The sequence below is a fragment of the Sinocyclocheilus grahami genome, unplaced genomic scaffold (assembly GCF_001515645.1).
Source record: "Sinocyclocheilus grahami isolate Dianchi unplaced genomic scaffold, SAMN03320097.WGS_v1.1 scaffold173.1, whole genome shotgun sequence".
In the NCBI taxonomy this organism is placed as follows: domain Eukaryota; kingdom Metazoa; phylum Chordata; class Actinopteri; order Cypriniformes; family Cyprinidae; genus Sinocyclocheilus; species Sinocyclocheilus grahami.
Window position 1 is genome coordinate 721,692 of NW_015505352.1, and position 27,602 is coordinate 749,293.

General features: G+C 39.0%; 1 protein-coding gene across 7 annotated transcripts; it reads left to right on the plus strand.

The window, feature by feature from the left end:
- The first annotated feature begins 388 nt into the window (after positions 1–388).
- Positions 389–25,605, plus strand: LOC107593541 (nuclear transcription factor Y subunit gamma-like). Of its 7 annotated transcripts, none has more exons than XM_016283295.1 (11): positions 389–491; positions 10,696–10,805; positions 10,991–11,062; positions 14,344–14,457; positions 16,823–16,918; positions 18,327–18,503; positions 21,590–21,661; positions 23,017–23,178; positions 23,367–23,474; positions 23,679–23,738; positions 24,765–25,605. In XM_016283295.1, exons 2-11 carry the CDS (start codon positions 10,707–10,709, stop codon positions 24,885–24,887), a joined length of 1,083 nt encoding a protein of 360 aa, XP_016138781.1. In that variant the 5' UTR covers positions 389–491; positions 10,696–10,706; the 3' UTR covers positions 24,888–25,605. The 7 variants fall into 7 exon arrangements, with proteins under 7 accessions (XP_016138781.1, XP_016138786.1, XP_016138784.1 ...); XM_016283300.1 differs by having other exon boundaries at positions 10,994–11,062; XM_016283298.1 differs by having other exon boundaries at positions 10,699–10,805.
- Positions 25,606–27,602: the final 1,997 nt, after the last annotated feature.

A 27,602-nucleotide genomic window follows, 5' to 3' on the forward strand; every position in this document is an offset into this window, starting at 1 on the left:
AGAAAATAATTGTGGGGGTTTCCCCCCCCAAAAAAAATCCCAATATTGTGTGAAAAGCTGAACACAACTGGATTCAACTATCATATAAAAGTAGATTTTTAACTTATTGGGACAAGAGTGTTTTTATATATATATATATTGTGACGCATTATGTGTTTTAAACTTATACGGTGTCTTTTTTTACTGTTTTAGAATAATGAAATACTGAGGTTAATCTTTTTATTTTGATTCAACAGACAGATAATAAGACAATAATAACAGTTGCATTCAAAGCAAATGCATACATGTCATGCGCTGACCAGTTCAACCTCTTGCTGAACTGAAGAACGAGATCACATTCAATGGCGCTAAGGTCGAGTACGTCATAACGTAACGCTTCTTCCGGTTTAAAAAAAAGTTGTCAAATCATCGGCCATCTTGGTTCCTGTAACAGCCTGAAATAAATTAAATATTACGACGAACCGCACTACACTACGATTTCATCACGTAAAGTGAGTATAAAAATTATATACTTTGCTGCGTTACTGCTCGGTTGCTATCTAACAGCTTGGTTTGGATGAAGCGGGTGTCGTTTTGGGCTCGTGGTCCAATAAAAGTTTTCATCCAATGGACGATTGTTTTGGAGTATGAACATAGGCGCCATTTCCCTCCTCGCTCTCTGAAGCGCTTATTGGTGGCTAGTGGAAGGGAATGGAGGCGGTCAGGAAACTGTTGGACATAGTTCGCCATTTTGGCTCTCTAGCGTTAAGGACTTTTATTGGCTCACTGGTTCATTTTGAGCCTAAATGGTGGCAGTTTCTTAACTACCAGAACCCTTAGAAACCTTGATTGGTGGAATCTAGTCCGAGGTTTGATTGGTCTGAAGGACAGATCCAAACGTAGTCTTTATTGGTTAGACTGTCTTTACACCGCTTTACAAATATTTTAGGAAAACTCGCTCAAAGCCTTCCAAAACCTTCATTATTTCACTTCTCCTAATTTGACGGGATTCACAGTCAATGCGGCCTTCTAACGTAGCGAGCACTGTCTCTACCTTAATGTCGCTCTTTTTATAGTCCTTATCTGTCCATACAATCTTACTGACTGATGTTTTGGGATGTAAATCATTCTCGCAATAAAAAATAAATCGGACACTGGGTTTCATCTATAACAATGTTACATACACACACACATATACTGAATGTTTGCATGGTTTCGGTTAGCATGTCTCCCGGTAGCCTGCAAATGCTTTGTCGACTTCGTTAATGAAAAAAAGCATCTGTAATTTGTATCAATAATAGTGTTCATTAAGCTTTATCAAAGGTTTAAGAAATACCTGTCCGTGTGTATAATTTATTCGCGATGGAATTTATTCCGTGTATTTTCATTTTGCAAAATGTGCCGATGGTGTCACCGTATTCATTGCATAAACAAACACGCTTCTAATTTGTCACCTATGAATGAAAATATAAAACAAAATACTAACGTTATAATTATTATATTTGGTCAAAGCTGTAATTTAAGATGTAATTAACATAATTTTAATGTACCAGGTTAAATGGAGGTCAATTCGTAGCTCACGATTTACCCACGATTCATCAGTGAGTTTTAAAGCAATATTATAATTCTTGTAAAATCAAGGTCAATAAGCAATAATGGCATTCATAGCAACTGTTGCCATAATCTTTCAGCACTTTTGCTGTAAATAATTTACCTGCTTTCCAGATGTATTTTATCAACAACAAAGTATAGGAAGCATTGTGCTGCAGTTGTTGCTTTCGTTTTCATCTATACTGTCTGAAGCTTAGCCCTTATTTTGATGCTCATCTCTCACATAAGTAAAAAAAAGTCAAGTGTCTGTCCTCACTGGATGTCTCAGCAAAGAGTTGGCTCTTATTAAAAAAAAGATCTTAAATCTGCTGTGCATTGACTAGTTTTGGGCGGAAGGTGCGTAGGCCGTTTTTTTAATGTGAATTAGCTTAACAGTGGTAAATGTGACTGCACCATTTGTATGATTGTTGTACGAATAATCATAATTGAATTAAAAGTGAACAAATAAGCATAATTTTTGGTCACATGAGATTGTGCTGTATGGTTACACTTATTAGAGGTTAAACCATGTAACTTGACCCTTCAGGTCAACTTTATATTAATTTAGGACACAACTAACGTTGAGTTCAAGTTCCATGTGCTGCACTGCATGCATGTTCCTGCACTCAAATGAGACTGCAAGTCTGACCTGAGTGACTTTCCACTTTAAATCATGCGGCTACAGCATGCGGCACCCTCTATGAGACCACCCTGAGCCAATCACTGTTCATGGGCTCATTTGCATCACTGCACGGCCGGCCACTCCGCTCCTCCGAGGGGCGGGCTTTAGAGACATTTAGTTTGACATTGTAAATAAGCAAGGGACAGTTGTTTGAGAAGTCAGTTGTTCAGTCCAGCTCTGTCCAGCCACAGTTAGAGAAGATGGTCTGCAGGGGACAGCTTTTCAGAGGCTCGCAAAACGAGACGATCCTCCGCCATCCCTGCGTCCTTTATGCAACTTTCTGCTGCTTTTGTCTTGTTGTTTTTTCTCTCTCTCGTTCTTTTCATTCCCTGACCCCTATCCTGCTGCTCAAGGTAACTTAAAACAGGAAGTTGAGTGTCTGTGAAAGGGGGCGGAGTAGAGAGGGTAAGCAGGGAGGAGGGGGATGACACGTCCTAGAGACGGCAGGCTAGGCCAATAGCGGCAGAGACCGACTCGGGCTCATTTGAAGAATCCAGCGAGGGGGTGGGATCTCGGAGATAGGCGGGCCGAGAGTATCGTTTAGCAAGCTAGATTGATTACAGTCGAGTGTTAAAGGGAAAGCAGTCAGGAGATTTTTGTCCCGACTTGTTTTACTGCTCTGCATTGCTCTCACACTTTTTTTTCTTTTCATCCTTCCCTTTTTCTTTTTCCTCTCCCTCACTTTCTTGCCTGTTTTTCCGGTCACTCGTGCCGAAGCAGGGGTCAGCTGAAAGACAAACAGTAGGGTTGCCAGGCAGAGGCAACTCCAGGCTCCAGGCGGCTTCAGGGCACTCGGACAGGGGAGGAATGGGGGGGGGGTTGTGTGTTTAGGAAAGGGGGGTGGCTCAAGAAGATGGGCTAGTGGAAGGGGGAGGGGTCGGATCAGGGGGCGGTAGGTGATCACGCTTCCCTTGGCTCGGGGCTTTGAACGCAGCAGCAGATCGCCTGTCCCGCACAGCCTTTTGTCTCCTCCTGGGACAGAGCCTGTGGACTAAAGACAGTTAAGGAGACTTTCGAGATGTCCTCCTGTTCTCCACCATCCACAGCGCGGCATATGAAGGGCACGGGGTAAGTGTGACTTACGACTGCAATCTGACGGAAAAGCTCTCCATCTCGCGCTGCAGTAATGGGATGCTTCCTCTGTTCTCTGCTGCGCTTTTCTCCTCCTCCTTTCGTCCTCTACTTTTCCCCTTGCTTGAAATCTGAGTGTACTTCTTTGTGTTTCCTGTCCTGTTAATTTTGAAGTCCTTAACCTGACTACCAATGTTTGACATGATGTAAACATTAACCAGCTGGAAATTTCTCTGGTTTTGCATACAGAATTTTAACTTTCCATCGTTGATCTGCATGGTGTACTCTTTGATCGCAGTTGACCTCTAAGTTCAGTTCATTTAGTTTGACTTTGGACCTCTTGATGGTCCCGTGCTCTTGAGTATCTCTGGTACATCTGTGATGCTTACAGAGACAGATAGAGATGATGGCCCTGGCTGCATAGGGCCGCTAGTCCCGGTTCACCTTTCAAGGCCCAGTTTTGTGGCTTGTTTACACTCTCTCGTGACAGTGAGGCAGAGCAGAGGACAGTATGGATGTGGGGTCTACGTGACCATCGTGGATTGGGGACTCTTAGCCCCCTAGTTCATCATGTACAGACGGCTGTCCTCACACGATGCATCGTCACAGAATCCGGTCAGATTAAAGTCTCTTTTTCGCTCGTGTACTAGAAAGTTTCCATTAGTGATGGTATTAAGGTCCTTTTGGGGAATGGAGTTACCAAAAATAACTCTAGGTAGAGCCTTGACTGCTGCGTCTCAGCGTGATGTGTTCAGTTAAGATTTTAATATAATTTTAGCTCCTTATTGCACCAGTTTGCAAAGATGTTCAAGGGTAAAATGTCACACCTGACTAAGGTTTTTGCACATTCCCTCTCATTCCCGGGGTTTTGCGCTTGAGGTTGTTTTGAAATGTCAGCGCAGAACCTTTAAAGTTTGCAGTTGGCTTTCTGGTGCTGGCGTCGACACGTCGTCGCACCTTGCCGTTGCTAACGGGCCCATCAGTGGATGAAGGTCACAGGAATGTGAGAGCGGCTTCCGCATTCGATCCGTCAGTAGGGAGAGTGTGAGACCAAGAGGACAGTGCATCCCTCAGGGGCGCACAGACAAGAGGGGGCCATTCACCATCATGCTTCTCTAGGGACGGCATCATTACACACATTAGGGTCGCCAAGTTGCTGCAGTGAAAGTTGAAAAACCTGTCTCCGTTTTCTTTCTTTTTGTGCTATAGTATATCCTGCACTCTCGCGCTCTCCCTCCCCCTAAACATTTTTTCCCCCCTTTCTGCTTACTGCCGAATGACCTTGAGAGTTAAGGGACGGCTTCCTGGAGTTGATGCGAGGCCGAACCAAGGGCAACTTTGGAATGATTGATCCATGAGATTAGACACGGATCAGAGTGGCGGTATTGTCCAGCCCCCCCCCTTTTTTTTTTTTGCTCCGAACATTAGAGCAAAACAAGCACGGCTATTCGTTGGTTAATTTGTAATTCATTGCCGGGTGCCTGGGTGCATTTTGTTGTGCCCGAGTCGATGATTAACCAGTAACTGCAGCAGGCTTTGTAAAAAAAAATATTTTTTACCAGCTGGCCTTTCTGTGTGAATTAATAACTCCAGAATGTAGCTATAGAAATGTATCCTTTCTGTATGACAGAATGATCACAGAAAACATCTTGTGTTGTCTGTGTTCTGTACTTTTAATTATTTAGGCTGGTTTTGGTTCAGGGTCTTAAGTAGTATGTTATAAAGAGTTTTATGTATGTTGTATAATAAAAAGAGTAAGTATGCTTACATGCACAGTTATACACAGGTTTTTGCATAGTTGTAAATATGACTTAGTTTTTGCGTATTAGTATATGTGACACAATGCATAATATGTAATAAAAAGAGTTGTCAGTAAGTGCATTTGCATGTGCAGTTATAAGCAGGTTGATTATTTGAAGATTTAAATCCTTCTCACATAAATTGTAGTACAGTTAATGTATACACAGTCTCATTACCTGAGTCTGTATGACTTTGCAAAACCCTGACTGTTTTGATTTCAGTCTGACCAACGTGTTTAAATTACATTTTAAAAATTACACAGTTTTAGTCTGACTAAAATCGAACTATAAAGTTTAACTAAATATATTTAAAAATTCTGAAAAATTCTTTCTTCCATTATTTTCTTCACCTATTCTTGAAAAAAAAAATTCCCTCTGGAATGCTCCGATGTCAGATAAGATTGAATTACCTCTATGTGCGTTCACAGTTTGATATGCATTGAGATTTGGTATTCCTAAACTATGTAGAAGAGGCATGCTGGAAATGAGGGGTGTGAGCAAAATGGAGATGTATGACAGGATGTGGAGATAAGTATTACATTTTAACAGCGTCTCCAGTGGAAAGCGGTTTCTTCTCAAAAAGTTCAGTATGGGCCTGTCAAACAAAAAAGCAGACTTTGAAATAAAGTTGATTGTTTTGTAGCTTTTTACGTCCTGGCTGTTAAAATTAGGCTCATTCTAGAGATGGGCTTCATGTTTGAGAAGTAGCTTGGATTTCAAGTCAACACAACGGCTGGCATCCACAACCCTGTTATTGTCTTATCAGCACAGCTGATTTGAATCTCTCCAGCACGAGGAAGAGATTGTCCTAAATTTATATCTGCATCTTAGGAAACAGCCTAAACCGTAATATAAAAAGGCAATTGTTTTGCCAGTAGTAACTGTATGTGCAGTTCTTCTGTTGTGTTTGTGTCACAGCACTTTCTCCACTTATGATGACTCCTCCTTGGAGGCCTCAGGCCACACTTTCTCTAACCATTAAATATCTGCTGCACAACCATCTTAACTCATCTCTTGTCAAGGGGGTAATTTGTGATATCTAAAGTGTTTGAGAACCGCTCGTCCCCGATCACATTGAAACATTCAAGCGTTCCTTTGCTGCAGTCCTCCTGCACGGCGAAAGCCAGGCTGGCAGTGATGTTCTTGCTGATTCAGCCTCTGCTAGCAGCATTGACTTTCTGAGACACAGAGCACCAGCGGTCATTGCCGTCAAGGCAACCGAACAGGTCAGGAGAAATCCTACACCACCGTTGCGTTCTGACTTGCTGAAGGACGATCGTGACTGAGAGTTGAAGCACGTGCACGAGCCTCACTTACCTTTTTGTGTCCGCCTACAAGTCTAGTGTGAATTATATTGTGATGTAGTTCCATTATGGTTGCAGTAGAGATGCAACGATTATAGATTTTGTTGGTACGATTATTGTCTAAGGAATAATCACGGTTTTCCGATTATGACGATTATTATGTATTTATTCATTTCCCAACATTACGAATGTATAAAATCACATGAACACTCTTTAGATATTAAAGTGTTATTTATTGCTAGCTTTTGAAACAGAAATAACACAGTTAAAAAAAATAGCCTTCCCATTACTAGGTGATATTTGACTCCTTAAAGTGATTTACAGTAGAATTTTGTTTTTACCTTTGTAATGGCAGTTTTCTATCTTTATTAAAAGTATGTAATCTTTTGTCAAATTAAAAAAAAAAAAATTTTTATAAGCTTTTTAAAAATTCTAGATAACACCATATAATAAGAACAAGTAGAATAAGAAGAATAAGTTACTAATCAAATGAAATCAGTATTAAAATGAATTTGTACAGCGGTAGCACAGAAGAACACAAAAGTGACTTGTAGGTGTATTTTCAGACATTTAATGAGGATCAGAGGTGGCATGAGTGCAATTAAATCCATAAATTCATGTTTATTAATGAATTTAATGATTAAAAGATTAATGATATTTTAAAAATGATGAATATAGAAATATTAAATGATTTAAAGAACTGAAAAGATACTTTAAAAATGAAACTAAATCCGCCAGCAGGTGGCGACAAGTCACTGATTTTATCACTGAATCATTCATTCAATTGATTCATTCGAACAGCTGAATCATTCAGGAATGAAGCAAGTGACGGTATTTATGAATGGGTAATCATGAATCACTGACTCACTAGATTCGTTTAAAAACGCAGTTCGTTCATAAACGAAACACCGCTGTGTTGAATGGAGATACGCAGCGGCTGAGCTGTGACTTTGTTTCAAGCTATTTTCGACGACGAAGTAGAGCAAAATCAGACCATAGTGTTCTAGTCAGACAATGGAAGTCACTTAATATTAACTTCTTGTCTATTTAACTGTTGTATTAAATCAGTATCACATTTAAAAACTCCTTTAAAAATCATTAAAAGCTGCCACTAATCTTAGCTCATCGCGAGCTCACATTTATAATCCACGCTCTCTACACTGCACAATGAATCTCTTATTTACACCCTGTCTACACTTTGCTTATGAAAGGATTCGTGAGATATGTCTGTGATACATTACTCAACGCTGCAAAAACACATAGAAAGTTTTGAAGCTCCCCTCAGCGATCACAATCACAAGTATGATGATGATCGGGTCAGTCGCACTGGTGCTCCTAAATATGTTTTCATAGTCGCTCGCAGTAGTTTTCAGTCGCACTGTAGAGCCCTGCCCTGGTCATTCTTGGTGTACCCAAAATGGTCCCACACTATCGACAAGCGTTTCTCTGGTGGAAATAAAGCTTCGCTGTTTGGTCCCTCTGTCAGTTCATCTAATGCATGTAGTAGCCTCCGTGCCTCTGATAAGCACCTCATTTTAAGCTGGTGCACCGCTAGTGTATCTTTGTTTTCGTTTTGCGCAAGCTGCAACAGTTCCGTTCCGTGTAACAGAAACACTCGGTTTAGCGGAACCTTTACGATTAATTAACCGTGACGTTTTAAAGCGCGGTTAATCGCGAAACCGGTTAATCGCTGCATCCCTAGGTTGCAGTTGGGTCAATGACATGACACTTTATTTATTCATTTCTATTTATTTACCGTATCTTAATATAATTAAAAATGCATAAAATGGAATTCGTTTGAATACACATCTTCTATGATGAACATGTTTTTAACTTCTTAATTAAAATTCTGATATTTTTAGAGGCATAAAGTCAAAAATGTCAAGAAATTAGAAAAAATCTTGAAATAAAAAAACTTAGGCTAAATGCTAATTTGATGCAAATCATGGGCAAAAATTAGTGGTTAAACTGATCGTAGTTGATCCGTGATCCGTACGGACCAAATCCCCACGGTTCGGCACAAATGTGATCCGCGGATTAATTGCAAAATTTAAACATAATAGCGTATAAGTTTATCATTTGTTTATATTTACACAAGCAAGCGAATTTTAAACCATTCCAGAGAGAAAAGGCGAAAGGGAACTCGATTCGTTACTCGCGCGCTGTTCTCTACGTGCACAGCCGCACACACAGACACATACTCATACAATTATGACAAAATACCCATCTCGACAATCATTCAGGTAAACGCAGTCAGTTATGTCTCAAGTGAATGAAAACAGCTGAGAAAGAAATCGGATGTGTATTTATTGGACATCGACCTATAAATACTGCTGCTGTCATTAATGATCATCAAACAACAAAACAGCTGTGATAAAAAAAATCTATATTTAATTCATACAGTGAACACTATGCAGTGTTATTTTCCCTAATTATTGCATTTGTCTATTTGAATACTACTAACCTTATTTTATTTGTAGCATATTCTGTTGTATTTATCTATGCTTGTAATTTGTGTATTTGTTCTTATTTTTACTGGCTGTTCTCGTCTCTTTAATCATGTTTAAACTTTCTTAGTTAATCTAGTAGTATTTGCTGTGGTATCAAAGAAGTACTTCGCTTTATGTAATAAATGGAGAGCAAGTTAAATTGAAATATTTAGCTTTTCTTGCTGATCCGAAAAATTATCCGATCCATGGGTCAAAAACTGTATTGTGATCCGAACCGTGAGATTTGTGATCCGTTGAACCACTAGCAAAAATTATATTTTAACAGTTGCTTCACTGTATCTAGCTTGTTAATATTTGAAAGTAGCCCCTGTTAATTATTATTTTGCTTTAACACAAAGCAAAACATAACCTCAAAAGAACAAGGATTCTACCCACAATGCTAAACCAGAGGTCTCGCTCCTGCCATCTCAGGTTGTGTCTCTCGATCTGGTTAAAGGAGTCAAAAATAGCTCCCGCTCAAGCAGCTGGTCTAAGCGAGCTTTGATTTAACCTATTTATGTCTCCTTTAATGGCGTGTTATCTCATTTAATTTGCCTCACAATTTCCCAGGTCCATGACAGTAATTGCCTCTGTTATCGCCTGCTAATTATCCAGCTAGTTTTCTTAATGGTCTTACTTGAGACGTTAAATTATCATTTCTTATCAGGCCGGAGCTGGCACATCCACACTCACAGATGTACAGCAGAAGACCGTCATAAGATCGACACCTGATGCTGTTGCTTCCCGGCAGCAGAGCGACCGCCAATGACCTCCAGAGTTTTTCTTATAAGCATGCATAAGGAATTTGACTGACAGTTGACTGCTTCAATCAAGCCTGAAATGATCTAGAGCTTATCGACAGCAGAGTCACATGACCCATTGATTTGTATTGTGCTTGTCTAATGCTACTGATCGTGATTATTTTAGAGGCAAATAAAGACTGTGACACTAAACATGATTTTTACTGTCACAGGGTGATTGTAACCCTCTTAATCCTTCGATATACATAAGAGGAGACAGAGATGAAAGCAGGTCACCACTTTTCGCCAGTAATCACGCACGTTTCACTGTGTTGCTCATCCGTTTGACCCACATAGTGAGGCTGCTCGGCAGTCCGACTGCTCCCCCTCCATTAAGCCCTTGGCACTTTGTCTTGTTATTGGATTATGGCTGAACTGCATGAGTCCGAGTACTTTTTTACTGCCTCGCTCCTGCTCCGGTGGCACCCCACCCTGCTATTTCTGGCCCTGTGTTTTCTTCCAGAGAAAGGTGCTTTGTAGCATCCGTGGCAGCGCAAGCTCAGGCAGGCCGCCTGCAGAATTCCTCGCATGCCATAGTAACCTGCCAGCTTTGCTCCTCTTGCATTTTCAGTTTGCATTAGATTGTGTTTGGTTTGTCTCCATTGCGTCAATGCCGAGCCATACTGTCAGAACAGCACATTTGGTCCTGTTCCAAAGCTATTTGGGTATACAGATGTGCACTCCAGGCTTCAGGTCACTGGCACGAAGGAGGACTTTGTTCTCCAGGTTTTTCACATATAGATTCCTGGCTTAGTTTACACATGGCTGAGTTGACCAATCGCACCATCGACAATTGCGCCAGGCATTTTACTGTAGAGACGTACGGCTATCACACACAATTATTCAGACTTCTTCAACCCAAACTAAACAGTGTATAGTGTGGTTTATTATCTCAAAGCTCAAGCAGTTTGTCAATTATGAGGCTTGTATGTGAACATTAACCCTGACTTGTCTTGTTTTCTCTCCCTCTTTATCTCCTAGCAGATCTGGAGATGTCGGCAGACTCATTTGGAGCGGGCGGCAGCGATGCCCAGCAGAGCCTACAATCCTTTTGGCCCAGAGTGATGGAAGAAATCAGGAATCTTACCGTGGTACGGGTTTCTCCTTGCTTTTTATCTGCTTTCTCACTTGGATACAGTATAAACACTGCCTTTTTCAAAACAAACCCCAAGAGTCTTTAATAGAAAATTATAGTCAACAATGTAGTATCTCAACAAGAGTCTACCACTGTTCATTAATGGGAGTTCTCCTCTAATGCACTCTCGCACTGTTTCAGAAGGATTTCCGTGTGCAAGATCTTCCTCTTGCTCGCATCAAGAAAATTATGAAACTGGATGAGGATGTGAAGGTAAGAGCAGCTGTGCTGAATCAACAAAATCACTCTAAGCTGATGGCAGCGCACTTCCTCTCTTTAGACCCTTTCGCACCGCCTTTAGTTCCAGAACTAAATGTACGGTACTTAAGTACTGGGACGATTTTGCGCGAACTATTTCCCAGTACCATTTAAAGGGTTGCATTCACACCGACAGTGTGTACTAGGAAGTGACGTAAGCCGGTCGACAGCGACGTCATTTGTGCGCAGTGTTCAACAACAGAAACAAAGAACTACGTTAACAACAGGAGGATGGAGGACGCTGTGATCGGAGCTGTGTTTTTGTTGTGTCTCGGGGGTTTCACAATAATGGACATGGAATGTCGACGTGTTCGTAAAGCGATTGAAAGAACGGAAAGGAGGACTAAGAATCTCCAACAACAACTGGCAGTGCTACAATTGCTACAAGTGCCTGCACTTCAGCGTCCATCCATCTATCGCTGTCCTCCATACTTGCAAAATAAGTTGACATGTTTACAGTATGTTTACACGGAGTTTTAAATCATGGCGGGGGAGGGGGGTTTCGTACGCATTTGGCCAATCAATGTCTACTTGCATCACGATTAGTACCAGTTGTGCTGGTTAGACCCTGCTCCGGAGTAGGAGCTAATTTGGTTCTCGAAAAAGGCAGTCCGGTACTAAAATCGCTCCCAGTTCCGGCGGTGCGAACACGCCGAAAAGTGGGTAGTTCCACAATTAGTTCTGGTACTATGAAAAGGTTCCTGCGGTGCGAAAGGCCCTTATGATTCTTGAGCAGCAATCCAGCGGTTGTCGACTGTACATCGAGTGGCCAGTTGCATCAATAATTGGTGAAGTTTTCTATGGCAAGCTTCAATATTACTATTACTCCTACTTAGAGTTTTTTTTTTTTCCCAAATCCTTACCCATAAGTATTGAAGTTATGCATGTTCTACACCATTTGTTCTATAGACATCAATCAAATCATGGCTTGAGGATAAGTATGATGCATCTTAATTGATCTTACTCACCTGCCAAAATAAGACAAAGCCAAAAAAATCCCATAGATTTTGATGTAGGGCGCAGAGCCATTTCTAGGGACAGTATGGGATGGTGATGTACCAGAATTTCTACAACTAAAAGTAACAAAAATAATGTTATTGTTAGTTTCATCCAGAACAGTTAGCACATCTCTGAGGATGCATTTTGACAGTAGCTGCCTTTCCATCACCCTTCAAATTGCGCAAATTGAAATTGAAAATTGAAAATACTCCCAGTGGAAATGCATGAATTTTCCAAAAACTCCCATATATTGCAAAAAAAGGTTTTACGCTCACATGAGCATTTTCAGGTCACCTGGCATACGTAAAAATCACAAGATACTATAACCTCTAAGAAACACTTCATACGTAGCCGCTCTCAAGTATAAGGAGCTTTCCTAGCCATTAATGCTTGGATAGCCCCTTATTTACACTACACACATCTGTGGCACGTTACGGCACTGATGAGGCCACTCTAGTCAATGCTTGAGTTTGTACAAGCCGTGTCGCGGCATGTTCCAGAAGCAGCTCTCAGCGCTGCTTCGCTAAAGATACACTCCTACATCTCCTCGATTAAAAAATATTGATTAGTGTGGTGGCTGCGATTATACATAAACCTACCAACATCTGTCGCCATGACTTTTCATGAGAGGAAAAAATTGTTTTAGTTGCATAACATCGGTTAATAGAAACGCTATAATTTCGCAATTTTTATAAAAAAATATATAAAATATCAAATATATAAAATATCAAAAAAGTTTTGCTCAAATCTGTAATGGAAATTCTGTACGATTTTGCGCACACAAAGTTGATAAGCTACTACAACAGGTAAACATGTCAGCAGTCTAGACATGCATCACCATGACCAAAAATTATACTAGAGTAACAATATGAAAAATATGAAATAATTATGGGCAACCGAAGAACTTTACCATGACTAATGTTAGTTTATGGCCTCTGTCGTTAGGACACGACTCTCTGAACAGCATACCAAGTTCAGTTGCTTTTTTATCAGAATTTAGTTACCAAAACTTTAATTTTTGGTTTTGGTATTTGACTAAATAAAATCTATAATTTTGGCTTCAGTAAAAACAATATATTTGTGTGTGTCACTACTTTGGGATCCTTTTGCTTAGTCCTAGAATGACCCAGAAGTCTCCTAGAAACCGTCAGAGCACGCTAGCAACCGTATATCGACATGCTAGCATTAGCAACCTTCCACTTCACCCTAGCAAAGATATTTTTTTCAGCACGTACAAATTAAATAATCCAAATATGATTCACAAACTGCCATTAATGACAGCATGATTATAAAGCTTGGGTTTTCTAGTTGATTTTTAAGGCTTCAAATCTAAATGGAATGTTTTGTGGTCTTCTCCAAATGAAAAGCTAATATTTTGAGTGGCTTCAGCTGCGGTGTGGTTTGATTTGAATCACTACTAAAACAGTAATCTGTTATTTTCTGAGCATTGTGAATAGAGAAACTATTAGGTCCAAATGAGTCATCTGGCCATTTTCTGTGAAACAGCCTGATATTGGGTAGTGTGTAAACATTGAATAGACATTTTCCGAGAACTAAAAAGAACTTCTCTCATAACAACCTCAGTTCAATGTATCACCAATATTTACTCTATTTGCTAGATCCTTTAACAAAGCAACATGCATATAAACAAACTTTCAAGTATAAATAAGAACATGGCATCAGCACTGCCGAAAGAGCTAGAGGTAATTTCAAGAGTGCTGTGAGCCAAGTATTAAGTGGCGGTAACACACACTAATGCCTGTGTAGTGCAGTTTCATAGAGAGATAAATAAAATGACTAGACATAAGATTTGGTGTATTTGCTTGATGGTTTAACCCTTTATAATGAGCTGGATGAACCCTAAAGCAGACAGATATCTCCTCCTTTCTTTTGTGCTACCAAGATATTGTGATGCTGTAGATGCCACAGGACATGATCTTCCCACACAGCCTTAGCCGCGTGGGAAGCAGGCATCAGGTCAGGGTGTTGTCCAGACGCTTAAAATAGCCTACAGCTTAGAGTGAGAAGAGAGAAAAGCCAAGGCAATTAAGAGCTCAGGACCAGCGGCATGGGCAAGACCCTGGCTCAGGTCTTGACGTAGCCTCTTAGGCCACTACGTATGTCCATCTAATGGCAGGCCAAAACATGATGGGCATGAGCGTAGTGAGTGTCCGGATATGATTGTATGTTGTCCATTTATTTCCCCTGTATTCATTTGCTTTGGTAATCCTCCATAGATGATCAGTGCCGAAGCACCGGTGCTGTTTGCCAAAGCGGCACAGATCTTCATCACAGAGCTCACTCTCAGAGCCTGGATTCACACTGAGGACAACAAGCGGCGCACACTACAGGTCAGTCATGTTCATTCCCGACTTCCCTTTGACCTCTCGCCCTAGCCAGCTGAGATAAACCAGTCTCCTCTGTGACAAAATCATCTTTTTTGAGTTTGTTCCTGTTTTTTTTGGACGGAGATGGGAAAGGAGACAGGAAACAATAGAGAAAAGATGGTGGGTGGGATCAGGAAATAACCCTGAGCTGGTTTTAAATTGGGGTCACCTCCACAAAAGTGCCACCCTGTATTTCAGAGCACTTCCCGCTAAACCATGTGTCCAGTGATCTTCATATGTATAGTAGTTCAGTCTCAATTTAAAATGAGCTTTGGTTTATTTCCTTATTCCACCCACCATATGTTTCTTGACTCCACCATCTCTGTCCAAAAAAATTATAATTTTGCCTTATTTTCAGTGAATTTGATGGTAAAGAGTTACATCTGTAGATCACTTGTCAATATTTAGTACTTTCAAAGTTTCAAACATATTTGGAGTATAATGTTAAAGTGCAGTCACATTTACCGTTGTTTGGTGAAATTTCATAGTTGAAATCAACCTTGTGAGAAAACTTTATTATTCAGTTTTTCAATTCAATTCAGATTTTTAACAGATTTAAGACAAATACGGTTTTAGAGTTTTTAGTGAAAGTAAATTGTTAAAACCTGATATAATTTAGCTATAAATTTTTCTCACTGTGAGAATAGCCACAGAAGCTAGCATGGCGTTTTATATATATAATATATATATGTGTGTGTGTGTGTGTGTGTATATATATATATATATATATATATATATATATATATATATATATATATATATATATATATATATATATGCATGTGTGTGTGTGTGTGTATATATATATATATGTGTGTGTGTGTATGTACATCTGTAGATCACTTGTCAATATTTAGTACTTTAAAATTTTCAAAGTTTCAAACATATTTGGAGTATAATGTTAAAGTGCAGTCACATTTACCGTTGTTTGGTGAAATTTCATAGTTGAAATCAACCTTGTGAGAAAACTTTATTATTCAGTTTAAGGTTCAAAAAACCACATACTGTATATATATTTTCCACATACTGTACATTATTGTTTCTCCTCTATGCCCCGCCTTTCTGAAACGCGTCGATATTTACAAAGCTCAGTATGCCAAAGATGATGAAACAAAAATGATCTCTCCTAATACTACATGTGCTGGAGTCATGACACAGCTTGTCTGTTTATGAGAAGTCGGATAACTGTCTCCCCCGCCCCTGCCAGGGCTTATCTCTTTTCCACTGTAGCATAGAGTCTCCCATGTACATCTCCCATGACCTACTTACCTTTTCCCCCTGATTTTGCCTCCCTGGGCTGTGAAACACTGTTCTGAACCCTGAATGATACTCATAAAGTGGTCCCTTAATGCTTGGATTGAAAATTAATAATAATGACATGAGTAAAAAAAAAAATTATTAAAAGATATATGCATTTTTATAGATTTAATTATTATTATTATAATTTGTATTATTATGTGGCATGTAATTATTATTATTATTTTATCAAGTAATTATTATTTTTATTATTATGTGACATTTAATAAGTTACGTTGGAAAAAGGCTATGCTGACATGGGCTGCTACATTGACTACTGAACTGTTTTCATATAATATGTTATAAATGTTATACATTTTGTTAACCCAAATAACTGAATGTTAGATTAAAAATATTTTTCAAATAATGAAATCTATAAATATGTAAAATATATGAATAGCTTATATTATATATAGCTTATGTTCATATCATATCATAAAAACATATAATATGAAAACAGTTCAGTAGTCAATGTAGCAGCCCATGTCAGCATAGCCTTTTTCCAACGTAGTGTTAAGCAACAGGTTTTGTCACTGAACAAAGCTGTAATGACTGTTAGACTGTCTCTTTAATATGTAGATTGTATTAGCGCTCAGCCTGTGAGCTTGCAGCTGGCCCACGGTTCCATTGTGAAGGCATCACGCCAATCGGTGTCACCACGACAACAGTCGTCAATGGAACAACTGCATGGATGTGACCCTTCACCACCAGATATTAATCATGCTGCTAAAAATAGCTGCTGATCTGGGGGGTGACAATGGGTGGTCTTTGCAGCCAATATCCTGTGGAAAATACCACTAGTAGATGGTCTGTAGGGTGAGATCGTGTCACTGTTCACTAAGACCGTTTGATGTAGTGAGTGGCATACATTATCATATTATATTATCAAATATTGCGGCACAATTTTATTTTGAGCTACATCCTTTTTTGGGATTTGTATGTCACCGCTATTCCTGTGACTATATGTTACATGTGATGTTTTAGTCTTTTTGAATTTGTTTTTGACTGTCTGGTCTTATTTTCTGTTTTCCAGAGGAATGACATCGCCATGGCCATCACTAAGTTTGATCAGTTTGACTTCCTCATTGACATCGTCCCCCGCGATGACCTCAAGCCTCCAAAACGACAGGTGCGAAAAAGAGAGGAGCTTCAAGTTGTCAAAATTGATCATCGTCATACAGTTGTGTGTTTTTTTTCTTCAGCATCTGTGAAGAGGAGATGGTGCTGTTGTCTTTGGTAGCCTGGGGGAGCTGTAAACATCCTTGACTGGAAGCTGGGTGTAGGGTTTGTGAAGGCTTTCAGTCGGATGTTTGCAGCACCCTGCTTCCCCTATCTCTGCACAACCAGACATCATATTTAATCTTTTCTTCTATGTGTATTTTACGAACGCACCCGTATCACCATGTGCCTGACTCCAAAAACAACCATGTGTGGTTATGTGCCACAGCAATGGCAGCAGAACTGTGATTGGCAAACTAAAAGAAGAATTTCTAACCCTGCCAATCGCAGATTTTACCAGCCACTCAGATGCTTTACCAGCTATTTTTATTCTTTCAGTTGAAATAAGGGACACACTACATGAAATTAAAGAAATATATGAAATGTCACACTCTCAGATGCTTCTGTAGAGCACATTAGCAACATAAAGATAAACATCTAAACTGCCTTTCAAGACTTACTTAAGTCTGTTCTTCAAGATATAAATATATGTATTTATACTTTTGATAATTTTTCTAGTTTGTGATATAATGTTCTTAGCTAGACAGAGACAGAGCGAGTTGAAAGTATGTGTATATATATATATATTTCCAAATAGCTTTGGAAATCAATACAACAAAACAAGCATTCCTTAAATTGAACTTTAATTCTTTCAGGAATGCCAGAGTCTGAAAAAACAAAACAACTTGAAATGCCACGGTGTGAATAGTCAGCACATGTAGAAAGAAGGAATTTACCCAATATATCCAATGATCCGAGCCCTTCTAGCTCAGCTAAAGCGCCGTCTTTACTCGACCCGATGGCTTTATAGTCCTGTGGCGTTTTTGTGTGTGTGTGACCAGGTGTGTAAACATCCTACACTCTCAGCTGTGACATCACCAAGCTGGGAGAGGGATGTTTACTCTCTTTGTCACAAATAAATCTTCAGGAATGGATGGAGATCAAATATAAAGATACACTTCTGGGTACAAACGTTTGTGTGTCAGAATAGCACCGCTGATTGCCTGCCATTACGCTGCGGTTGAGTGTGGGAGTTCAGGCCACAGACTGCAGCTAAAGGTCTCGTTTCTGTCCAGCTAGAAGATTGCATTACTCGCTCTTGTTTTGCCTAGAAGTAATTTATCCTCATCCTGCCTCTAGTGTTACAGAGCAAAAATAATTTATGGAGATGTAACCAGCAGATAGGCCTTATGAACTCTTGATTTCATCTGTGTGTGTTTATGGGATTGTTGGATGCTCTCTTGCATTTATGAAGATCCTGTTGAAGTGTGCTGCAATATAAGGTATATCTTTCTCTATAATTGTGCCTGTCTGTGTAGGAGGAAGTGCGTCAGTCCGTCGCCCCGACTGAGCCGGTCCAGTATTACTTCACTCTGGCGCAACAGCCCAGTGCATTGCAGGTCCAAGGTCAACAGCAAGGCCAGCAGGTGGCTGCTCCCACCGCCACCACACTACAGCCCGGACAGATTATCATCGCTCAGCCCCAACAGGGCCAGGTAATCATCACACACTCAACACAAACCCAAGAACGCATATATGGAGTCTAGCTTTTTAACTATCAATTTTGAGACTCGAAATCGCATAATTAGTTTTCCATATAGTAGGTGGAAAACAGTATGTGAACAGAGTAGTGTGTCCGATTTCACTGCATTCATAAAACATTAGGCGAAATGTTGACCGAAGTACACATCTGATGGATACTGATAGGTCACATGACAATGACATCATGCTGAATATAGCATGTCGAGTGCATTCATACAACACACATTCATACTATATATTTTTTTAGCAGTTGCAAAGTACCTGCCTATTCAGAGAGCATGTGATTTTGGACCCAGCTATCATTAACATTTAGTAAGCATACACGTTTAACACAGAAAAAACAGCATGAATGGCTATGATGTAGCTAAAGCCTAATTTTTTGATTGTCCTGCCCAAACTTCCTGTTTTAATTGGAAATATGTCAATACAGGAAAGAAAACTGGCATCTGGAGGACACTGTTTGCCCTTGTAATTACCCTAGTGTATATTATACTACGGTCTGGTGGACAAAAGGCTGAAACTTTATCGTACCTACTCTCTCACACAACACTTGAGCCCTGATTACTTTGATCAGCCCATTACAGGATCATTTGAAACATGATTGGTGAAGGTTGAAAGCCCAGAGGTGTCATTCACACGTTGCTATCAGGTGAACGGTAGAGAGTCCAGTCACTCTCTCGAGTGATATCTGTCCAGCGTCTTAGCATTAACACAGCAGTCCTTTCCACGCCTCTCCTTTTTTGTTTTTGTATAATTAACTTTTGATTTTGTTAGGTTATACTGGTTTAATTCCACCAGTGTGAGGATCTTTTTCACTTTCTCACTCTTCTTCTCTGTGGTGAACCTCATTTTCTCTCTAAAGATCAGTGCTGCTTCAGCAAGCTGCAGTTTGCTGACCTGTCAGACTTGGGCAAAGTTGTGCTGCAGTCACCTTAGAGAGCACTTGGGACAAATATATACAGTGGGGTTTAAAAATGTCAGGCCAAAATGAAAGGAGATTCAAAATCTAATTTCAATCTGAAAATAAAGTTTTAAAATGTTGAAAAACGTAAAAGCGAAACATTTTGATGTAAAATCAAAAAAAATATTTATGTTTGTGGACAATTTCTAGGTCACTAATCTAATAAGCAAATTTGGAATATCATGTGAACTTCATTGTGCAACAGATACGTTTTTTCCCCATCTTTTTCACTTTATGCTGATTTATAGATTTTTTTTTAAAAGAATACTTATATTCAGCAAGGATTACAATTAAATCAAAAAATTAAAATTAATCAAAGGTTACTGTACAGATTTTTGTTGGATGTTGGATTTCTGTTACAAAGTGCTGTGTTTCTATTCATCAAAGAATCCTGAAAAAAGCTATATTAAGCTTAAGTTTTTTAGTGCAAACATGATTTCTGAAGAATCATACGACATTAAAGATTCAGTTTTGCCATCACAGGAATAAATTACATTTTAAAATATATTAAAATAGATTTTTTTTAAATTGAAATACTATTTAATAATATTTAGATTAATGCATCCTTAGTGAGCATAAGAGACCTCTTTCAAAAACAAAAAAAAATTCTTACAGACCTCAAACATTTGAACAGTAGTGATGTAGGAAAGAAATAAGGTGAGAGGAAAAATAGTGGTGCAAAAAATGTATGCACAGGAAAAAGGCAACCACATTTTGACAAGACATTTGTCAGATTGTGACCTGTTCCTTCAAGGGCTCTGCTCGAGCTCTTTATTGTTAGTGGGGTTTTATCATCATACCTGAGAACAGAGAGTCAGTTTAGCTTCATCGCTGTCTGCTCACTGCTTTGTGCCACTATATGCAGTAATTTCCCCAAATGCAGATCTTCCATAAAGTGCCATTATTTTACTCATCTGTTGTAACGGATGCTTCATCTCCACTGCTGATTTAAACTCTGCTTCAATTAATGCCTGTTCACACCAAATCTGAAACTACAGAGTGACACAAAGTATCCAATATTCACAGCAATTTTTCACACTTGAATTATTCACACTCAATCCAATGCAGAAATTTTCTCTCGTTAATATTATATGTTATTTGTAAATTATAAATTGTAATTATATTATTGCAGTGTGACATTTCAGGCTTGATGTGAACTCAAGAGTTGTTCATTTATTTTTAAAAGCTTTATGCATGTTTTATGTCATTGCAAAAATATGGGTATGGTGTCTGTTCATACTACATGTGACACATCATGCTTTCATTTCTTTACACTATTTCTGGCTTTCCAGTGCATTGCCTTTTTTGTTGCTTTTTATAGACCTTTTTCTGAACACGGAAGTATCACCCGACTGGAGTGGTGCTTCACACTTCCGGTCTCTGGTTTCTAGTCACATTTACATATTTTCCGAGCCGATAATATAACGTGAAACCCATAAAAATGGTTTTAAAAAGCACATGGCGCCATAGTTTCATCACTTTACAGTGTCGCAGTAACCATCTTTTTGCAGTAAAGGACCTGTCATAGTTTAATGAGTGGGAATGACATGAAGCGACGCAACGTTAGCTGCATTGAAAACAGATGAGTGCACTTACAGCTCCTGATCAGGGCGAAGTTCACAGGATTTTGTCCACAGAATGATAAAAGCACACATTATTTGAACATTATTATTTTATTATTTCACACTCAGTATTTTAACTTTTGCGCTGCAAGCCATGCATACAGCGCCGGACATGGACAGATTTTATGGTATGCAAAACAAGTACTTTAAATGAATTCGTTTAGCTTATTGCCGTTACTGTGACAGCAAACAACAGCACAGCTTAACCCTGCGCACATTCAGATTTAGTTACATTGAAAAAGTTTCAATTCAGTCAATCTTTTTTTACCCCGTTTTGGATTTCTATGGAGACCGGAACATGAGAGCACCCAAACGGAAGTTAGAATCCATCATGGCGCCGCTCACCTTTTACTAAGGAAAAAGGTCTATATGACATTGATGAATGCGCTTTGCATGTGCTTGCTTGTGTTGTCAAGTTCACTCTCTCTTTCTCGCATTATTTCCTCCTCTTCCTCAGGTATTGCAAGGAACCACCATGCAGCAGCTGCAGCAGGTGCAGATTGCTCAATCACAGGCGACCCCTATCACGGTAAACACCTCCAACCCCTCAAAAAGGCCCCTATTTTTCCACCAGAAGTCCCTCTTTGAAACACAAAGGAGCTTTTTCACTGCTTTTTTTTCATGACAATTGAATAAGGACTGCATTTTAAAGCACAATACATCAGCAAAAATATCCTTATTTCATATAGGCCTACTATACACTACAAGTTGTTGTTTTTTTTTTTTTACTTTTTTATATTTATTATTATTATTAAGTTACTGGTAGCAGGGTTTTTTTTTCCGCCAAATTCATTATTTCAAGATTTTTAATCACATTGGAATTTTTTTGCCAGTTTACTTGAATTGTCAAGCATTTGACATTCATATGGGTTCATAAAAATTTTATAAAGTTGTTTAACAGTACAGCATGTCACACTGCTGGACTGATCATGTCAACTACCCATATTCAAATGGAAGAAAGTACTGTTGTGTTATAGTATAGATCTTGTAATATGGTTTTAGCAGTAGTCAATAGGAATTTTTCTCTATTGTGCGATGTGACCACAGACCTTGTGTTTATTGATTTGAGCTTCAATCTTGTGGTTACTGAAAGTGAGACTTCAAAAGGAACCTTATAACATTTTGCAATGAGAAAACTGTTATTATATATGAAAACAGCTTTGTGCTGAAGTTTATAACAATATTATGGACATTAAGGGTTTAACCATTCAGCTTTGCCATCACAAGAATAAATTACATGTTTAAATATATTTAAATAGAAAAGTTATTTTAAATTGGTAGAACATTTCACAATGTTTTCACTGTATTTTTGATCAACTAAATGCAGTCTTAGTGAGAAAGAAAACCTCAAAAACATTAAAGATCACAGTTGAATGGTATTGTGTCTGATATGTTAGATTAGCTAAGTGGTTAACTGAATGCAGAAGTCACCATTTTCTCCTACCAAAAACCAAAAAGTGGAGCAGATATTATTCACACAGGGCAAAATCTGTAATTCATATGCCCTCTACTTGATGCTACATGAGGTCACTGCAGGTCTCAAGCCAGATAAAGTTGTGCTGCTTAATAAATTGCGGTCACCTATCGGGTGTCAGTTCCTGAAGACGAGAGATCATCTGTCACACCTCTGCAGTCAGCGCCCAGGTTTCTCCGTTCAACACGAGAGGCCCAGGGTCACAGTCTTGCATCTCTCCCATTTCCTCAAAACGTCTTCAGTTTCACTTTCTTTTGGAGGCCTTCCCAGTGAGCTGTAATGCTAATGCTACTTGGTCTAGTCCAGCGTTCATGCTGAAAGAGACTTGAAAGGCACACAACAGATCGAAATGCAACTTGTATGTAAATTGGAATCCGCAGTCCCACAGACTTTTATCCTTCCTCTTTCAGAGCGCTCCAGTGACCATGCAGGTGGGCGAAGGCCAGCAGGTGCAGATCGTGCAGGCCGCTGCACAGGGACAGGCTCAGGCGCAGGCAGCACAGTCGGCTGGACAGACGATGCAGGTTATGCAGCAGATCATCACCAACACGGGAGAGATCCAGCAGATTCCAGTAAGAACTTAGGAGAGAAGATGTAACTTTTTGTTGTTGTTGTTGTCGTCATTTGGACCTTTCAAAAGGATTATAAATTGGTAATAGGGAAGGCAGCACACCTGTGCTACATGAAGACCAGGCAAGCATGCTTGTTAGTTGGAGGTAATGATGTGTGCTCCTCATTGCCCCCTTGTGGTGTCCTGCAGGTACAGCTCAACACCGGCCAGCTGCAGTATATTCGCTTGGCTCAGCCCGTCTCAGGAACACAGGTTGTTCAAGGACAAATACAAACGCTTGCAACAAACACTCAGCAGGTAAATCATCATCTTAGATGGTTAACAATGTTAGCTCAACTAATGGGTACAAGTTAGGGATACTTTTAAAAAAAAAAATTTAATTTGGTGACACTAATGGTGCAGATGTTACACAATTGTACATTTGACATAATATACGTTTCCTTCATTTGATGAATTGAATTAAATTGATGGGTATCATTTTGTTGAATTGTTCTTTTACAGATTTCACAGACAGACATACAACAGGGTCAGCAACAGTTCAGCCAGTTTACTGATGGGCAGGTAATTCCTTTTTTTTTTTTTTTTTTTTTTTTGGTTTTAAGGCTCTTACACACACACACACTATTGTTCAGAAGTTTGGGGTCAGTAAGACAAAATGTCTTATGTTCATGGCTGCATTTTTTTTGATGAAATATACAGTAAAATTATATGGACCTTTTTCACATTTCTGGGTTTCTCAGCAGCGGAAGTCGTCATAGTTGGGTTCACTTGAAGAGCGGTGAATGGGAGAGTACCACAAATATATTTTTTGCATTCCCATTTGCTCAAATAGCAATAGAAAAACTCCACGATAGTGTTTTCCTGACTTTCGATAAAAGGAAAAAAATTGAGAGAGACTGATAACAGCAGTCAGAAGAAGAGAGAACGATGTAAAATTTACCGTCCCTCCCATAGACGCTGCATTAGAAACACCCGCGCATTAGCGTAAACTAGTTTTTTTGTAATTTGATGCAAAGGTAATATAATACGAAGAATAGTGTTATAAATGTACATACATTAAAAAAAATATACAAATATGAAAAACTTTTGAGGATTTATGATGCTGATGACCGTTAAACACGTCATCACAGTCTTGTGAAAAGGGTCCATTACAATTAAATTTTAATATTATTATATTAACCTATTTTCTCAAATAATAATGTTTTCTATTTGACTGTGTTTTTGTGCATATACCGCATATATTTGAAATAGAAATTGTTCTTTACGGTCACTTTTGATCAATTTAATGCATAATTGCTGAATAAAAGTATGAATTTATTTCAACAAAAGTTACTGACCCCAAACTTTTGCATTTAGCATCAAAATATTAAAATACATATTGTGTCTTATATTAAAATATAATATAGAATATTCTAATATAGAACACAGTGTTTTATAATACTATTCTATATGTTATAATTACATGCTCTTCTATCTTATCCCACCAAACTTTCTGTTAGCCTTATTACAGCCACAGCTACAGTTTCAATGCAGATATTTATCACTTCATTAACACACATCCCTCCCTTTCTTCCTGTGACTCTACAGCAGTTGTATCAGATCCAGCAGGTGACGATGCCGGCGGGACAGGAATTGACCCAGCCCATGTTCATTCAGTCCACCAACCAGACGGCTGACGGGCAGGTCACCACGCAGGTCAGTGCGGACTGAGGCTGTCCGTCCAAGTCCTCACTGGCCCACGGAGCTCCAGACACCACCATCCACAATGAAGGAGAGGAGCCGCCACACACCAACACCTAGTCCTTCCACTTCCCTTCATCTCATGCCATACTTTGATCAAGTTCTCCGACTGGTTTCATTCAGCAATCAAATAATAAACTTCAGATTTAAGCTTCATAATTTACCGTCCAAAATACATGTATTGCTGTTTTGTTAACAGAGTTTGGGTCTCTTTACTACAGTGCTGGAAGGATCAATGTGTAGTGGCAGAGATTTGATTTCTGCCATATTGATTTCAACTGTATGTCTTCTGCAATATGGCTATGAACCCACTGTCTTCCTTGCAGTATAGGTAGAATATGTCCTTGTTTCATAGTTTAATGTGGATATGGGTAGAGATTATGCTTTCAGATCTGTTCAGTGATATTGATATGACATTAGGGTAAGGCTTGTGAAACCTTAGCTGGAGGGCACTTCTTTTGTGGGGGGGGGAAATCTACTTTTTTTTTTATTTAATTTTTTAAGCCCTCATCCATTTTCACAGATTATGCCATCTCATGTGTAGAGTTCTAAACTTGATAAAAGCCATAATCTACACATTCTGCATCTCTGTAGTTTAACTCTGTAATTCTATAGTAATTGTATTAGTTCAGTTGTGGTATATTGTATAGTTTTGAAATTTGATAACGTTGTATTTGTTAAAGGGCTTCTTATTGTTGGGTTTTCTACATGCAGAATGGTCCTCTTTGTGTGAATGTGTAATTGACGTACTTTCCTTGAGTGTCTTTCTGGACTAGTTTTAAAGAGACTTCCTTTGCCCCTTGAAAATGAACTGCTCCACTGTTACCTACTTGTAAAAACAACACCTTAATTAAATAAAAACCCTTTTATATAAACATTTTTAATACCAGTTGTAACCTTATTTTTTTCCTATTATAAATGTTGGTCATGTTGTTTTGCATGCAGTTATGACTGCCAGCATGATATGCAATACCTTGGTACAAATTTTGTTTTTGTGTTCTTTTTTTGTAAACAGACCTTGGTTTGTGAGAAAATAAAAACTCCCAAAAAGGTTGGAAGTTGTGTTTTTTTATATCACAGTACATTGTAAATAAAGTATTGAGTGGACGTGCTTCCTGGTGGTTTGAGATTAAGGTTTTAACTCGTCTTTTGTCATGTAGTAGCCTCATTCTACCAAATGAAGGCTATTTAGAAATGTTTTCATTATCTGCCAGCATGATATGCAATACCTTGGTACAAATTTTGTTTTTGTGTTCTTTTTTTTGTAAACAGACCTTGGTTTGTGAGAAAATAAAAACTCCCAAAAAGGTTGGAAGTTGTGTTTTTTTATATCACAGTACATTGTAAATAAAGTATTGAGTGGACGTGCTTCCTGGTGGTTTGAGATTAAGGTTTTAACTCGTCTTTTGTCATGTAGTAGCCTCATTCTACCAAATGAAGGCTATTTAGAAATGTTTTCATTAGGTTATTAACTTTGAGTACATTTATTTTTAACTGAGTACATTAGGTTTGACGTCGCAGTTGAACGTTCTGTTCCTGTACTGTTGGAGAGTGGCGGTGTTTATTTTCAACACACGGTGGCGCCATTTCAACCTGACTAGTGCTCAATCACTGTAGGCACATTTGTGTTTAGAACTCACCGACTCATTTCTGCGAATCAAATCTAGTTTTCAAAGAACCACTTCTAAATACATATTAAGCCGTTGTGTTATTAATAAATGTTTTATTGCAATTTGTGTCTCAGTCCGTTAATTGCTGACATGACTCAAAAATAAGTAAATTAGAACTTAATTATACTGTGCATTTACATCAGATACATCTTTCTAGTGCAGTTACAACAGTTCTGCTATTCGTATTTAAAAGATCGTTTCCATATTCTCAGATGCTCTTTCTACCATAGACTACTCTTACTCAGTCATAGCTTTTGGCGTATTACAAATCGACTCACGGTCGAACAAATATTTCTTGGTTCAGTAAAATAATAAATCATATAACTGCTCGGACCGTTGACTTCGAATCATTCTGAATGATTCAGTACTGATGGGAAGATCGGATCATTTTACTGACTCATTCACAGTGTTGCCAAGTCCACGGGTTTCCCGCGGAATTGGGCTACTTTAACACTGTTGCCGTGGGGTTAAGCGACCCCAATAACGTGATATTTAGCTCCTAAGATACTAATTTTGCAAGGGGAACCCCACTAAAAAAGTGCATTTTACCCCACCGGAATGCGATTTTTACCGGGGGATCCCCCTCGAAACGCGATTGCCTAGTTTTGGGTAGCAATTTTGCGTGTTTTGTGAAAACCTGGCAACCTTACCCTGCTCATTCAGTTCACTGCGTTGAGTGCGTTCATTTTAATTTTCAACAGCCAAATTCCCCGAACAAGGTCACCTACGCAATCTTCATCCTATTCCAACTTATGAATTCATCAAATGCAGCCAAAGATAATTTATGAAGAACATAATTACCCTCCGAGGCTTTCGTTCATTAGTCACGCGACAGACTGATCGTTTACGAATCGGACATCGCTCGCTACGACACCTGGATCTGTCAATGGCCTGAGAGTGCTTGCATTTGTAACAGCATATCGCCCAAAATCACACACACAAAAAAAAACTTTTTTTTTATGCCAAAAAATTAAACGGTTGAGTCACGGGTTTGTGAAGGAGCATTAAGCTTTGG

Excerpts from the sequence above, each read along its gene's own strand:
- LOC107593541 (XM_016283295.1), top strand. The coding sequence starts at position 10,707 with ATGTCGGCAGACTCATTTGGAGCGGGCGGCAGCGATGCCCAGCAGAGC. Across the intron at positions 14,458-16,822 it reads ACAAGCGGCGCACACTACAG|AGGAATGACATCGCCATGGC; the intron begins GTCAGTCATGTT and ends TCTGTTTTCCAG. Across the intron at positions 23,475-23,678 it reads TTGCAACAAACACTCAGCAG|ATTTCACAGACAGACATACA; the intron begins GTAAATCATCAT and ends GTTCTTTTACAG.